The 16,161-nt window shown below is 45.1% G+C and overlaps 1 protein-coding gene across 2 annotated transcripts in view; it reads left to right on the top strand.

Moving 5' to 3' along the window:
* The first annotated feature begins 2,900 nt into the window (after nucleotides 1-2,900).
* Trpc7 (transient receptor potential cation channel subfamily C member 7) overlaps nucleotides 2,901-16,161 on the top strand; it is a 118,854-nt gene continuing 105,593 nt past the window's right edge. For both annotated transcript variants that reach the window (XM_057787631.1, XM_057787630.1), the window contains exons 1-2: nucleotides 2,901-3,160; nucleotides 10,608-11,385. In XM_057787631.1, coding sequence (XP_057643614.1) covers nucleotides 3,159-3,160; nucleotides 10,608-11,385 — 780 coding nt within the window. In that variant the 5' untranslated portion in view covers nucleotides 2,901-3,158. The remainder of the gene's footprint in view (nucleotides 3,161-10,607; nucleotides 11,386-16,161) is intronic.

The following is a 16,161-nucleotide window of genomic DNA, read 5'->3' as shown; positions in this document are numbered from 1 at the left end:
GGCTGAAATTTCATAATTATTAATAAGTCTCTGTGTCACAATTTTGGGGTTGGAGCTTCAAAAAAAATGTTACACGCACCATCCTATTATGAAGACACTGCTTCCAGTTACCTTCTAATTGTTTGTGAATAAAGACACATATTTCATGACTTGAGAACAAACAGTCTAGAACATGAAATTTTTGTCACATTTTTGCTCTGTGTATTGCTATAAAGAAGGAACACATCAGTCTAGGACCCAACCAAACTGCACAGGCTATTTGAAAATATTCTGAGAGGTAAGAAAAGGACATCTCAAAGAACTCACTTATTAGAAAAAGACTTTCATGCTTGTGGCTTCAATTTCTAGAAGAGAACAGGGAAGTGTTTCCTCCAAGGGAGGTTTTTTGTGAGCTACCTGTGAAGTTCTTGGGTGCAATAGCACAATTCGCTGTGAAAGGAGCACCAAGAATCAGTATTTTTTCTACTTTTAACAAGCTGATTGGGCTGTATGGATCACAAACAGCTGAGTATTATCACTGCTCACCAATGTTGAGTACTAGCAAAGGCTGAAGTCTGTGCCAGGCACTGCTCTAAGCTCTGAGTGCCCTCACCACAGCTATAAGCAAGCAACTGCTGCCATTTTTATTTTCTAGGTAAGAGGACTGAAACATGCACTTGGTATGGATGATGCAAACACAATATGTTGCTGAGAAGTCATGTATGCTACACTCTACCGTGATAGAAAGCCAAAGTCAAGATCTTTTACAAAGGAACACCCTCCAGTCCAAGAGCTGAGAGCATTCTCAATCTTAAATGTGGATAGCAAATATCTGATTACGCCCGTGTTCTGCTTATTAAAAATGGTGCTATCATATGCGTGTGACATTTTCAGACGGTAAGTAGCTGCCCATTGAGCAAATACCTCTCTAAGTGTAAGTAAGGAGCTCTGACAACGAGTCCTCTGAAGACCACATCCTTCATAATATGTTAACTCTCATCTGAACTGATGCTGATCTTTCTTCAGCTAATTAAGATTTCTATTATTTCTATAAAATAATTAGTTCACTCCCCTTTCTTCTCTCTCTGCCCCCTCCTCTGTTTCCCTTCATAGATGGATATATGTGAAAATATATATATAAACTTTATTCATCATTGGTATATATTAATATATTTTTCAATTAAATTATTATGGATAAAAAAAGGACAGTTTATCTCAGAATTTCATAAAAATATACTATTGGCTATTTATTAAAAGACCAGCATCTCTATCACTAGCAATTAAAGTCCTAACTCAGTATTCATGAGAAAGTGTTTTATAATTAAGAAAATTTTGTTCTATTTTGATTGATTCACTAGTCATGATGATGAGGATGTAGCCCACTGAAGCACCTCACTTTATGGCTGTGCAAAACACTTCTGCAGTAATATTAAAGAGTTCATAAAATTACCATTTTATTCAAATGATTAAGCCTACTTGTTTGAGTCTAATGAAAAATTAAAATCCTATATCCTTTAGGGCTATAAATATTTCAAAGAAAGATATTTTACTTTTAAAAAATTCTTTTAGAAAGTACTTTATTTAAGAAAACACAATCATTAATATTGGAAGGTTTGTGTGGAGGCTTATGGAATAAAATTAATTTGTCACCAATCATAGAAAGTTTTAACTAGAGGAATTCCCTAGCTTCTTTTGAACAAAGAAGGGAAAGAAAATATTGAAATGTATCTACTACTGCAGGAAATGCCAATTCTCTTGGGTGCTTTGCATAAGTTGTTTCAGTTAATTATCACCATAACAATTGATAAAGGGCACCATCAACCCCACGATTACCCGCAATTTGCATATGAAGGAGATGAGATTCAGGGAAGTTAACTATTTATTATTTTCAAGGTCACACAGCTAATAAGAAAACTAACATCCTAGGGTCTTTCTCCACACATCTCCAAAGAAAATGCTAGAAGCATATGGATGAGTCAGTGCAATCTGATTTGCATATAAAACTAGAATGGAAGTGTGCAAAACCCACTAGAAGCCAATGTTTTAATGTGCTGCATTTGCATATACAGGCAATTTTTATAGGTGACAATTACTACTGATCTTTGAGTTGGTTTCAGAGAATAAGCTCTCTGAGTCAACAACTCAAATTGACCCTGGAAACTGCCATTGCATCGCAGGTAAGGATATTTCTTTCCCATGATGTCATCAAGATACCTTGGGGTTTAAGACTCAGACCATTTAATAACATATCAGTTGGAAAGAATGGGGTCTATCAGTGAAATGGATTTGTACACTGGGAATTTTCTTTCAAAATATGGAAAGTTACATATAAAGTTAATCATTATTAAGTGTCTTTTTTACCAGTGTCAGATCATCCTAGGAAATACTAAAAGATCAAATAACAAGAGTCAAGTTAGAGAATGCACCACTCTCAAAAGAGAAAGTGGGTGTGGTTTGGAGTGTTACAAAAGGTTTTAGTTTTTTCTTAATCCCCACCCCACCTGTGTAAATACCTACAAACCAACAGGTAGGAAATTAGCCCCTTCTCATTTTTCACTTAAGTTCATGAAGACTCTTCATTTTGCTTTGCATAACTGAAGGCTCTCTCTCTCTCTCTCTCTCTCTCTCTCTCTCTCTCTCTCTCTCTCTCTCTCTCTCTCACACACACACACACACACACACGAGAGAGAGAGAGAGAGAGAGAGAGAGAGAGAGAGAGAGAGAGAGAGAGAGAGTTTGTGTGTGTGGTGTGTTACGCACTGCTCTAGGAGGAGGGGCAGAAGGAATCCTGCGGGCCCTGGCAGAAACACAGAGTTACTCTCTCCCTTTCAAAGCTACGTCTGGAAGAGGGTGGGGACTATACCAGCCCATCATCACATCACACTGTATGCCAGTCTCACACACGGATGCTTCTCCTTCACATTCTCCGGGAAATTTCCCCCAGACTAGGAAAAGGACAGGAAAGCAAACCGGCCACAAACGGCGAGTTTTCACCATTACCGCACAAAGGAAGGCAGAGCGCACTTCCACACCATCGCAACTCCGCTCTCTGGAGCCGCTCTCGACTTCAGCACCACGGAGAGCGGCACCTCGGCCACCCATGGGGAACCAGATCCCCGCGACTCAGCGCAGGATTCGGGTCATCTAGAGGAGGGACAAGCCTGCGTGTTCTACTCTCAATGTAAGTGGCTATGGTGGTTGGTTTATACTGATTTTCTCAGTAGAGACTGCTTTCTCCCTGAAATATGGAATTGAACTTTATTAGCCCTTTCACAGGCATTGCTTAGATTTGGGGATCTAAGTCTGGAGCTGAAATCTTAGCTACTGAGTTGGTAGAATATTTCTCCCCTTTATCGGAGGTCTAAGTTTACAAGCTACTTAGAAATAGGAAACCCAGCCTGGTATCCTGGCCCTTTCATGCTGGGATAGAACCGTTTTCTTCCTAGAAGAGAGCATGTGTGTTGTCTGGGCTTCTGCACTACTGAGAGCGTCTCTGGTTTGATTTAATATAAATATGGAGTTGGGAGGAGAACCGTAGCTACATTATAAGAGATTATTATCATTAAAGAACTACAGGCGATGATTAAAAGGTTATTTTTTCTGTTTTCCTTCTTTCTTTTATCTTTTTTCTTGTTACAAATAAGGTCTTGGAGATATATTTCCTTTAGGCATTCATTTCAAGATAACAAATATGCTTTTAATAAAAAGAGATGTAAATCTAGGCAGGACTTTGGGCATAAGCTTTAACACCAGAGATCACAGAGTCCCTCATTGGAGTATAAGCTGTAAATTCACTTATGTAAGGCTGAGTAGCTATAACTAAGACGCTGTGCCATTAATTGTCATTTAATGGATTCAGGGTAGATCTGAAAAAGGCAATAATGACTGACCCTGTCTGGTAGGAATCAGTAAATTTTTGCCTCGGAATGCCACCTGCTGGTAGGTCCTTTTTCTAAAGCATTGGGCACACATCAAATTTATGAATGAATTCACATAAAATCCAGAATTTCCATTACAGATATCATACAAATCCATTCCCTAAAATCGACTATACAGTAACTTCCCAAGCTTCTAAATCACAGTGCAATTTAATATTGATTTCCTCAAACATTTGTTCTTTACCTTAAAGGTATGTAGACTAGCCAAATCCTTTAGGCAGTAATTAACCCAGAAAAAAAATCAGAACTATGTGGTGCCTCCCTGTGGCTAATTGTGGCATGTATGCGGTATATTTGACGAGAACTACCAGGAACTGTTGCTTCTGACAAGCAATTATCCCCACCTCCTCCAGCAAACACTCAGCAAGTCATGGGTTTCTCTTCTAGTTCATTCCAGACTCTTGTCACAGAGGTAGAAGAACTTCATAGCACTATGCACATTTATTTTATTCCAAGACTAGTTTTAACATCGTTATTTGAGCTGGTTATTTCATCTCTGTCTGAAAGTGTGTAAAATATGAGAGATAGACACCTAGTTTCATGTCCTCTACAGTATAAATAGGCAAATGAGGATTTTTAAAAAAACAAAGACAAAAATCAAAGTACTAGTTAACTGGATGCACAGTTTGTAGACACTAGGAATAACTTTTTCCTAAATGATGTTATTTTTGAGAAAATGAATTACTAGTAGAAGCATTTGACATTTAGGAATACTAGATGTTATTTTCCAACCCAAGATCAAATGGAAACCCACCCATCTTTGCAGAACTGCTGGAGGGCAGCCCTTGCTATAAGCAGCATGGATAGCAAGGGTAGTCTGCTGGTCCCTTGCAGGGACTGGCTGCGAAGTAGATGAACTCACATACACAGTGAAGTAACTAACCAGGTATCTGCTTTCTTCTACTTGGGATGCAAACTTTACTCCCACCAACTTAGACCCAAACCCAAATGCCTTAGCTCCACAACTAATGCAATAAATGTAAAGATACTCAGTGACACACGAGCACTTACTGAGCAAAGGAATTTATATGCAGTTTTTCACCCCGGCTTCAACATATGGGGAAGGTACAACTCAGAAACTATTGGAAATCCACAAAAAATTCAGGAGTGTGATGACAAAATGGAAATGTTTTGGTTTTCTGCTCTAGACATTCAGAACTTGACAGACAGACCCTCTGATGTTAGCTGCTTCCTCTGCCTAACATTAGCGTCACTCACTCATGGCAGAGCTGGTCCCTTGGAGCTGGTCCCTTATGTTTGGAATTCTCGGTGAGAAACAAGAAATAATACCTCTAGGACTATCTGGTTCCTGTATTCAAGAAAGTCAACACTGGTCAATACCGGAGCATTACCATTAAAAATCAAATTAAAGACCAATCCGGATCAAGCATTTGAGAACTGCCTATTTGACTATGTATCACGTCTCAAACGCAGGGACACTGGATGTCAGGTCCGTATGCACTGTAAGCAAGCAATCCCCTTGCCAATCAGGTTCCTGCGCCTTGATGGAAATGTTTGCAGGCTAAATAAACATAGAAAACACATGAGGCAGATGTGTGACCACAGCATCCCAGATGAATGCAGGAGCTGAGGCCAACCGAGCACCCACCCGACAGAGGGTGCCCCGTCCACACCTGGGATATCTGGGGAAACACGGCTAATGTACTGAAGCCTCATTTCCTTGTCTGCTAAGAGGGGATGGAATAGCACCTACATAATGTCATACTGTTTTAGAAGCGAAATGTTGATGCTTCTGAAGTGCTCGGCCTGAAGGCTACCGTGGTTAATGTTGGTAAGTATATATATTAATTGTTAGGATTGAATAGTCATTTAGGAAGATAGCTAAGCTTATCATATGATAATTTACATTAGTAATTTATATAAAGCACTTAATATGGTGATTGGCACATGGTAAATGTATGTGTGTTTACCAACTCGATCGTTCACAGTCATTTGAAACAATAGCTGATTGTATCAGCATAGAATACAATCTGAGCCAACAGAAACTGAGTGTGCCTGCGTGTAAGGTTTTGATCATCACTGTCTCTAAACCGTCTAGGACACTTGATACAAATGTCACTTAATCTTCAGTGAATACTGAAAAAAAAAGCACTGAGGTTTCAGACAAGACTCCAGAGTATTGACTCTCTCCTCACTGTGGACTAGAACTCAGAACTTGTTCATTAGAAGAGGAAGCACAGAACCAGGCTGGGTTTCCACGGGCATCTGATCTCAGTTCTGGCTTTTGTTTGGTTCTGTATCCAGCTGGAGAATGTTACTGACTGAATCGATTTCAGGCTTGGATGATCAGCACAGAGGCCTTTGATGCATGTAGCAATGTTAGAAAGAGAGAAAAAAGACAACACATCTCTCAAAAGGCCTTCTTAAGTGGCCATTTCCTCATTAGTAATCAAGCTCAACCCTAACTCCAAATCTATACACGTGTGCAGCTGGACTCGGGGCAAGATTGCTACCTTCATGGCTTACTCACATCTGGCTTCCTTCAGACTGACTGATGTGTTGGTGAGAGCAGCTCCATAAAAATAGCATTCAAGGGAACTGAGAGGGAGTTTACTGATCACCCTCTCCAGATGGTTTGTCTCCACTGGAGTTCTTGATGACACCAGCGTCAGTGTGCGCACTCTGGAAAATGAAAGCCACGGCATCTTAACAGAGATGCTCAGTGAGTTTGATCACTCATCTCAACAGCATGTGCAGATAAAAGGCATCTGGGTTCAAAGTTCACTTTTAGGGAGAGTATTAAGGACAACCAAATGCCATTGGCACCGAGGGACAATCCCTCCCTCATTGGCCCTGCAACTGGGATGGGGGTCCAGGAGGATGACACATGAGTTCTCAAGCTTGACCCTGAGCGCCAGCTGCAGTGGGCTGAGTAATTCTGTAATAGGATGTCTTGTGGATTATGTCCGACCCATGGGATAAACATGTTCCAAAGTATGAATGCTGTCATATCAAGAGTAAATGGCAAAGACACGGTAGTTAAATATATCCATAAGTGTACAAGCATCTAAAAAAGTCATCATTAACAGGATGCTAGGATTGGGGGTGCTCGGAATGCCACGGTGAGGTTTAGGGGCTCACCAGTATTTAGTCTTTCCAGGTCTGCTGTGAGGCCCTCCTGTCAGAAGCTATCAAACTGAGTGGCATATCCCAGGTTACATACTATTAGCCATGCATGATCAGAAGCCTTATAAGATCTCATTTTTAAATTCCAAATTCAACTAGAAAACAAGGAGAACTGATCATTTTTTGAACATCCAAATGCATCTCAAAGCTGAGACTTCAAAGGCTGTGAAAGACAGAGTTGTTTATCACCTTAAATCAGCTTTCAAGGTCATTCAGGAAAATGCAAGGCTACCAAGGACAGTCTCCCTCTGACAAATGCCAGCCATGCACTCACACACATGTGCACCTGTGCATGCCCCCCCCCACGGTGTAACCATTACAGGCACATTGTAGGACACCAATCCTCATTGCCCTGAGATGGAGACTTTTCACTTCACCTATTACAGTTTGTTCACTTAATAGATGAGCATATTAATATTCTGATTTTTTCTTTTGTTTTGTTTTAGTAATGAGAAAAATTAATAAACAATATGTGAGTGTTCTTTAAGTTTGTAGGCTTCGATGTCTACAGCATTCATAGAGTTTGAATTTAGATTGGGTATTTCTGTGTTCCTGCAAAGTGTTCTCTGCTCTGACTTGGTTCAGTGGTTATTCTATTTCCTTTGAATTTGCTCCCCAAGGCTTCTTGCTATGTAATAGCTTGGTACCCTTGACCTTGTAGTCTGGACTCCTATCCCTTTTGGACATACCTCTGATGGGACAGGGAGAGCGAATCAAGCTGCCTTGCTTTCTCCCTTGAAGACAGGGGCTACTCCATCCCTAACACACAGCTCACATGCTCTTCCCGGGGTGAAGCTGTGATGACTAAGTCCAGACAGATGCTCCCGAGCAGGACAGAAATGCATCTTTGAGCAGGCTGAGTAATTCTATGAGGAAGATTACTCTTCTGGGGTTTCAGCTTCCACAGTTTCTGGGTGTTTCTGTGCCCAGACGACAGGCTTTGAAAATTAGTTCATCCAAACCCTGGGTGAGGGTCTGGAAGACAAACAAGGTGACAGTTCTCCCCTCCTGAAGTGCCTGTAATAGTAAGCCTGCCCACTATCTGAGCCTCCCTCTCGTGGAACCTGGGATCTGCCTCCCTTTCATGTGGAATAATTACTGGGGAACCCCTCCTGGGATCTGCCTCCCTCTCCTGTAGAATGATTACTGAGGATCCCCTCCTGGGATCTGCCTCCCTCTCCTGTAGAATGATTACTGGGGATCCCCTCCTGGGATCTGCCTCCCCTTCTTGTGCTACAATTGGTAGGGGATCCCCTCCTGGGATCTGCCTCCCTCTCTTGTGGAATGATTGATAGGGATCCTCACCTGGGATCTGTCATTGCATGAGGAAGCAGCTGCCCCTGTGAAACGGTGGGACTTTGGGAAGATAGGGCTCAGGAGGAACGTGTAAATTGGAACCCTAACACTCTTCCCCCTGCAGTCTTTTACCAAAGTACACCCTAGAACAGGGCAGTTTGGATTCCCTTCCTGAATCAGCAGAGCTCACCATCAGGGTTTGTTGCCTGGAGCTGTCTTGGAGGGGTTTTCCCATGACTGCCTCCTTCAGTTTTTGCAGATGAAGGAGCTGGCCGTGCCATGACTTTCCCAAGGGGAGTGTGACCCAGCTCCACACAGGATTTAGAGTACGGAGCTCTGACCCTCCAGTGCTCCACAGCAGAGGTCGCCCCCCAAGGAGCTGGAGCAGGTCACAGGTTAAATGAGTAGGAAAATAACAAAGCTCAAAATTCCAAAGGCTGCACAGTCACAAAACACCAAGTTTGATTTAAAAGCTTATTTCTTCCGACGGTTTGAGTGAAGAACCAAGCATTCTGCATGCTGCAGACACAGTTAGGAACAGAGAAATGGTTCTCGGGACCATGGCGAACGCTTGGGTCCTCGCTCTGAAACAGACACTCTCCGGGTTAATGCGATGCCATCCTGGGTCATCTAGATAGCGTGAGTGAGAACAGACAGGAAAAGGAGAATTCAGGCAGCAATAACTGGGGGGTCAGTGCTGGACTGGGGGTGTATGTGGTCTACCACCTCTATTTTACATAATCTGGAGCCTCGAAACTTGGTACCCATTCCAGGTCCTGAGGCTGGCTAGGAAGGCCTGGTGTGAACTCAGGTTACATTATGGCTGCGTCTTTCTAGTTTGTCATCTTAAATTTTTGTCAGGGCCCAATAAGGTGGCTCTGCAGATAAGGCCTTTATCATCATCAAGTCTCACAACTTGAGAGTTTGATGCCTGGGACTCCCATGGTAGGAGGAGAAAAGTCAGCTCCTGCAAGTCCCCTCTGACCTCCAAAGTGCTCTCTCTCGCTCTCTCTCTCTCTCTCTCTCTCTCTCACACACACACACACACACACACACAAACAAACAAATAGATAAAAGTAAAGAAAAATCAAAAACCCTTGGCAAACTCTTAGGTGATTTGGCAAAGCCAAGAAACCTCAAGACTGCCAGCACCGTGTGGATTCCAAGTCCTCGTCCATCAGCACAGCTGGGGATAAAAACACCTTTTCTGCTGGTTTGATGGAGGAGCTCCACAACCTACTACGTAAAACTCTTAGCACCACTCCTACGACATGAAAGCTTCTCAGTACATGCTAACTGCTGCTATTCGTACATCAGCATGAGCTGCTACTCCGTGCCACAAGGGAAGGGCAACAAGCCTGGAAGCCAGCACAGCATGGAAGCTGAGCCGTTTCTTCTGCTGAGAAGAGTGAAGGCAGCTTGAACTGAATCTAGTCTGAAGGAGATGTGGCGACTTCCCAAAGAGGCTGATCCCTGGCCTTCAGAAGAGACAAGATCTCCAGTCCTGTTCCCGGACACATCTTGGCCTTGAGTAGATGGCTGGTTTGCCTGAGGACCAGTGGACATGGCCCACATAGAGGTGGAACCACATAGAGACATTGTCCACATAAAGAATGGAACCAAACGTAGGGACAGTCCTGTGTAGCCAGGCTTGCAGCCTAACGCATCTGAAGGTTAGTGCCAGAACTCAGCAGAGGCTGAGACATGGGAACTAAAGGCAGCGTTAGCCATGAGGCCGGGTCCACATCCCACCCATTGAACCTGGACATAACAAGAGACAGGAAGGGGCAGACGAAATTGAGAGAGAGAATGCTCTAGGCTCTACCTACACCTTGCACCCACATTGCGGCACACAAAACACTGTCCACATTGTACAGATAAGAAAACAAGAATGCACTGGCTCTGCTTTATACAGACGGGACTAAAATTTGCCTTGCCCAATTCCCCACAGCCCTACTCCACACCGTGCACTTCCTGTCACAGGGCTTCTCAGTCTGCTTTTCCACCTCGCTCCACCCCTCTCACATCAGGGAGGAACAGTCAGTATTCTTCCAGTTGAAAAACAGCAACAAGAACAGAACAAGAGCAGTACTTCAGGTGGTTCAACTAGTCTTGATGTCAGTGGTAAAGACAGTGTCTAGCAGAATTCCAATGCAATACTCTTAACTCAGTTTTTCTTTATCCTTCTAGATAGTCCCCACCCCCCCCCCAGAGAAGTAACCAAGCCTCTTTGCCCTTGTCCTTCAGGTTGGGGAGCAGCACCTTCAAAAACATGCAGCGCAGGCACACCACCTTGAGGGAGAAGGGGCGCCGCCAGGCCATCCGGGGTCCCGCCTACATGTTCAACGAGAAGGGCACCAGCTTGACGCCCGAGGAGGAGCGCTTCCTGGACTCGGCAGAATATGGCAACATACCAGTGGTCAGGAAAATGCTGGAGGAGTCCAAGACCCTCAATTTCAACTGTGTGGACTATATGGGGCAGAACGCACTGCAGCTAGCTGTGGGTAACGAGCACCTGGAGGTCACAGAACTGCTGCTGAAGAAGGAGAACTTGGCACGTGTGGGTGATGCGCTGCTGCTGGCCATCAGCAAGGGCTACGTGCGCATTGTGGAGGCCATCCTCAACCATCCAGCCTTCGCGCAGGGTCAGCGCCTGACACTCAGCCCGCTGGAGCAGGAGCTGCGGGACGACGACTTCTACGCCTATGACGAGGATGGCACACGCTTCTCCCACGATATCACGCCCATCATCCTGGCGGCGCACTGCCAGGAGTATGAGATTGTGCACATCCTGCTGCTCAAGGGGGCGCGCATCGAGCGGCCCCACGACTACTTCTGCAAATGCAATGAGTGTACGGAGAAGCAGCGCAAGGATTCTTTCAGCCACTCCCGCTCGCGCATGAATGCCTACAAAGGACTGGCCAGCGCCGCCTATCTGTCCCTGTCTAGTGAAGACCCTGTCCTTACTGCGCTGGAGCTGAGCAACGAGTTAGCCAGACTGGCCAACATTGAAACTGAATTCAAGGTAATCTTCCACTCACTGGCCATCTTGCGAGTGGGTGGCCCGTGGGCCACATGTACCCCCAAAACACAATGGGTTGTGCATCCACCTAAAGCGGGATTAAAGACCTTGGGTTCTTGTCTTTGGGGTTCACAATAAGTCGTCTGTGATGGGTGTAGGCCTGGGTAAAAGCAGCCCAGCGTGAGATATTTTGAACTACATAAGGCTAGTATAAGGTAGAGAGAGAGAGAGAGAAAGAGAGAGAGAGAGAGAGAGAGAGAGAGAGAGAAGGAAGAAGGGAGGGAGGGAAAGAGAGAGAGAGATAGAGATAGAGACAGACACAGAGAGAGAATACCAGTGAGGCAGCTTTGGCCACAGAAGCCCAGAAGGTCCGAACACACAAGGACCTGGAGTTATTAACAGGGCTGGGTCTTAGATTCAGCACTCCTGTGTCACTGGGTGGTTCAACCCTCACACGCACATTTCTGGAATCATCCTGGACTATGCATTATACAGTCGACTTCAGAATGACCAGGAAAAGAATGTCAGCTTTTCAAAGAATTTTGAGATAGAGTCTTGCTACATATATCAAACTAGCCTCCTAGTTCTACTGCCTCAGTGTCCACAGGCCTGTGTTTACAAATATGGGGTGCGGTAGTGTACCGCGGCTGTTCTCTCAACTGGCTGCGGCAGAGGCATGAGAGAAAAGATCAAACTCTTCTTAAAGAAGGGTTGAATTTGTCATTCCAGTGAGTAAGGTCCAGGGTGGTCCCAGAATTTAGCCACCTGGCCAATATCTCTGCCCACTAGGTCAGCTCTAAAGTTGAAGTCCCACCCCAAAGGCTATGACTGAAGCTTCAGTTTCACTGTCTCTAAAAGAGAAGGTCCGACCCAAGCGTAAGAGTCTCTTTTGACATAATGTTTACTAAGAAGAGCAAACACTTATTAGGCACTTGCTGCTATGTGGCAATTACCTGGCTTACCTGTGACATCTTATTTAAGTTCAACCACCATGTGTCAAGGGTACAATGCCCCTATTTGCATAAGAGCACAGGGCTGAAAACACACATTCTAGGAAGCAGCCAGACCCTGAAGCTTACTCAAGCCTGCAGCTGACAAGTACCTGAGCCTCATTCACGCTCTCAGCTCCATGGTTTCATTACTTTGTGGGCATGATGGCAGGGTGTGGGTAGGAGAGCAGCAAGCCACAGCTAGACTCAGTCTATCTCATCTCACCCTGTCTCTTGCTAAGAGAAGGCTGTGCTGGGTGCCGTGAACATACAAGGAGCTGCTGCGCACAGAACTGGCAATCCAGCCGGGAAAAGATGTCACCCTCAAGTGAATAATTCATTGTCCAAACCAGATGTCAACACAAGAGGTGTCCCTGTGTGGGGCACAACTAAGCGGTCAATGCCGAGTCCCACCTCTGGCGAGGAAGCCTTGGGCTAAGCCGCTCAGGACTCAGAGGAAGACTGACAGGAGAACTGGGCCCAGGTGAGACAGGTGGAGGTGAGAGTCACAACAGCCCAAAGAAGGGAAGGGACAGAGAAGAAGTTCCCTGTGACTGCAGCACAGCTCCCTAGGTGGGGGGGGGGATTTATTCCAAAGGGGTAGGGTGTGGACATGAATGTGGGGGGCCCAGAGCACACAGACCCTGCTCGTCAAGTCTGAACACTTTGAATGTTATGCTGCAGGAAATAAAGATCCACTAGAACCTGTGAGGAAGGTACTACAACGGTGACAGAGGTTCAGAAATTTGATTGACAGGAAAGAAAGGTGAATTGCAGGGTACAAACCGGAACTAGAGACAGAGGCAATTTGGTTATGCAATAAGAGACCAAAGACGCCTGCCTGTCTGTTGGGAGAAGCTTGTCCCACAAGCCAGGGCCAGCCGAGCTCTTCTAACAGGAAGGGGCAGGGCCACGGGCTATGAGAACAGAGTGCTGTGATTGTGCCTACTTTATTCCATCTGCTCCAGCCCGGCCCTGTCCAATGAACCGGAGCTCCTCCCAAGATCGCTGTACTGCTCTTGGCCTCATTTGGACAGAGTGCACGGCAACCCAGAGAAGCTCCCAAGAAACAGCTGTTGCCTCTTTCCTTGTCTGTCCAGTAACCTTGGTCTCCTGAGGCCAAGGACAGCCCAGCAAATGCCGGGCGAGCTTTGCTTGCTGCCCAGTGCTCAAGTGGACCCTGCACGGGCTGTGTAGCAGGAATGCCTAAGCCAATTAACCCAGCTATTAATCCTGGCCAAAGGTGGGAAAGCAGGCAAAGAACGTTATTGGATCAGATTATCTGGGTAATTGCGCGGCTTTCTACTTACCTCACACCTGAGAGTGCGCACCGCCAGACTAACATTTGGAAACACAGCTGAGGCATTTGTTTCTATTAGTGAAATCAGAAGTCTGTCATACTCCAATATACACAATGTCTAAATCGGGAAGGTCTGTGAAAGCATCTTTTGAAAGCAAATATGACATTTGATTTCAAAAGTAAATAATGAAAATTGTGGCCCATTAAGCAGGCTATGAACACGGTGAGAAGCATTTTCTAGAATGCAGTGGTTCACCCTGAGTAAAGAGGTAGCTGAAGGACACTCACTGGCTATTAACGCCTTCCTAGTTAGCACACGTGAAGTAACGCATTTCAGACTGTGGATAAATTGCCCATTATAAATTAACCTGACTGATGTTTAGAACTCATGCTCACTCACCCGTCTCTGCACGTCCATTCCCAGGACTATAAATCTCAGAGAGCAGCTTCACAGGAAGTCAGATTGCAGCGAGAGGAAAAAGAACCTGTGGGCGCGTTCTATCAAGCACTCATGAGTCTGTTCTGTTCTCAAGGGACTACGTGTTGTTGTTCAGGTAGCCACATCATGAATACGACCAGATGGCGTCAATTACATAGAGCCATCAGGATCACTGGGAATGTGTCACATGTCACCCTTCATGTCCTTTAAAAACAGTCTAGAGTGGCCTCCCCTGGGTAGGAAACATTATACACAATAAGCCTGAATTCAGTCGCCTTGGCTGTTGTTTCTGGAGTCGTCATGATTTGTTAACAGAATCAAGCAAAGTCATTAATAAGGAGTGTAACAGATATCAGGGTCTTAGGCAAATGTAGTTGAAGCGAGATGCAGCAAGCCATTATTTTGGTGAGGAGATTATACAGCCACTCAAGGACTATCTTCAGTCTAATCGTCTTGGCTCTAGAAAGGTCTCACTGCAGCCTTCCTAGTGCCTTGAATGGTTCCAGTGAATTACTAGGCCTTCTGGAAATTCTTGATGTAGAGAAGGAAAACTCCCCAAAGGGACATCATTCTGGCTACTGGGACATAAGATTACTTGGGATGTGCTTTACCCTTCTCTGACACGTACATCTATTTAATGGAAGCACTTGATATGTTCCCAGGGCGGGAACTCCAGGCAGGAGCCAGGTCAGTCACAAAGCAAAGACCATAGGAGAGTCTGGCTTCTGGTTTACTCTCCCTGGCTCTCTCAGCTACCTTTCTGATACAGTCCAGGATGAATGATGCCAGCACAGTGGGCTGGACCCTCCCACATCTAACATTAATCAAGTGTCCAGTTGATAAAAACTAACCAGCTAACATAGTGGGGGAACGAAGCTCATACACTAAATAACCAGGGACTGACTATATGCTATACTGTGGGGAGGGGGGGTGGAAGGCAAAAGGGGCATGTGTGTGTGTGTGTGTGTGCGTGTGTGTGTGTGTGTGTGTGTGTGCGTGTGTGTGGTGTTCCAGGCTCTCCTTAAAGTGGCTCTTGGAGGCGGCGTTGCCTGATTGAGTGAGAGCAGTGAGGAAGGACTACTACCGAGTGACGTCAGAGCTTTGGAAGGAGGGGAGGCAGTGTGTGATGCCAGGACCCTCTTGCTCCTGCACATTCTGCTACCATTTAGGAGCAGGAGCGTCTTTATTCCTAAGTCAGGGAAGGAAGAAGCCTGTCAAGGTGTTTGTCATTAGTGATCGACAGTCCTGAAGATGAGCGAAGGTGCCACCGAGGAGGCTTTCCTATTGGTACAGCGCCAGCTCAGAGACACCCTGTGCTTCTGCCTAGAGCTCAGCAGGGGAAGAGTAGGGAGGGCAGGAAGATCAAACTGTAACCCGTCTTGAGAGAGTGCTAATGACCTTTCAGTGTATCAATGGATTCTTAACCACACATATTATGAAAAACAGATGATGAATTATGTATCGATGTTTGTGCTGTCATTTGAAGATCCATTTAAAAAAAACTCTGGGCCTAAAATACCTCAAATTAAAAATGCAAATAATGATAAATCAGACCGATTTACCACCTGCTGGGAGTCAGGCAAGCCCCCGTACAAGGTAAAGATGATAGTCTGCAATCTGCTGGAGAACATCTCAGAGGGACAAGGAAGAGGAGGGAACACGGATCTGTCTCCTGATGCTGAGAACCCAGAGGATATTTGAACTGTGGCCAACTGGAGCCTAGGAGCCAGGAAGCAGAGTAAAGGGCCAGCCTAGGCCAGAGGCAGGCAGTGAGAGAAGCTGAGCAAGCCTCCAGAGTTGGAATCTGCCTCTCACATGCTTTGGGTTTTTAAATTGTATAAACCAACACCCTAGGAAAACACAGTTCCTTGAAGCTGGCTGGTAGTATAAACAGATGTCTGCTTAATATGCAGGGAACAGCTTGAAAATGGTTTCGTTTGCCACTGGGAAAATATTTTTTTAAGCTGTGAAGGCTGCAGGTGTTAAAAGGAAGGGGTTTTTTTTGTGGGTGGGGTAAGTGTGGAGGAGATTCTGGCAGCAAAGTCCTCAAA

Source organism: Chionomys nivalis, chromosome 13 (assembly GCF_950005125.1).
Source record: "Chionomys nivalis chromosome 13, mChiNiv1.1, whole genome shotgun sequence".
Taxonomy (NCBI): domain Eukaryota; kingdom Metazoa; phylum Chordata; class Mammalia; order Rodentia; family Cricetidae; genus Chionomys; species Chionomys nivalis.
The sequence above is the reverse complement of the archived record's forward strand: the minus strand, read 5'-3'. Positions and strand labels throughout refer to the sequence as shown.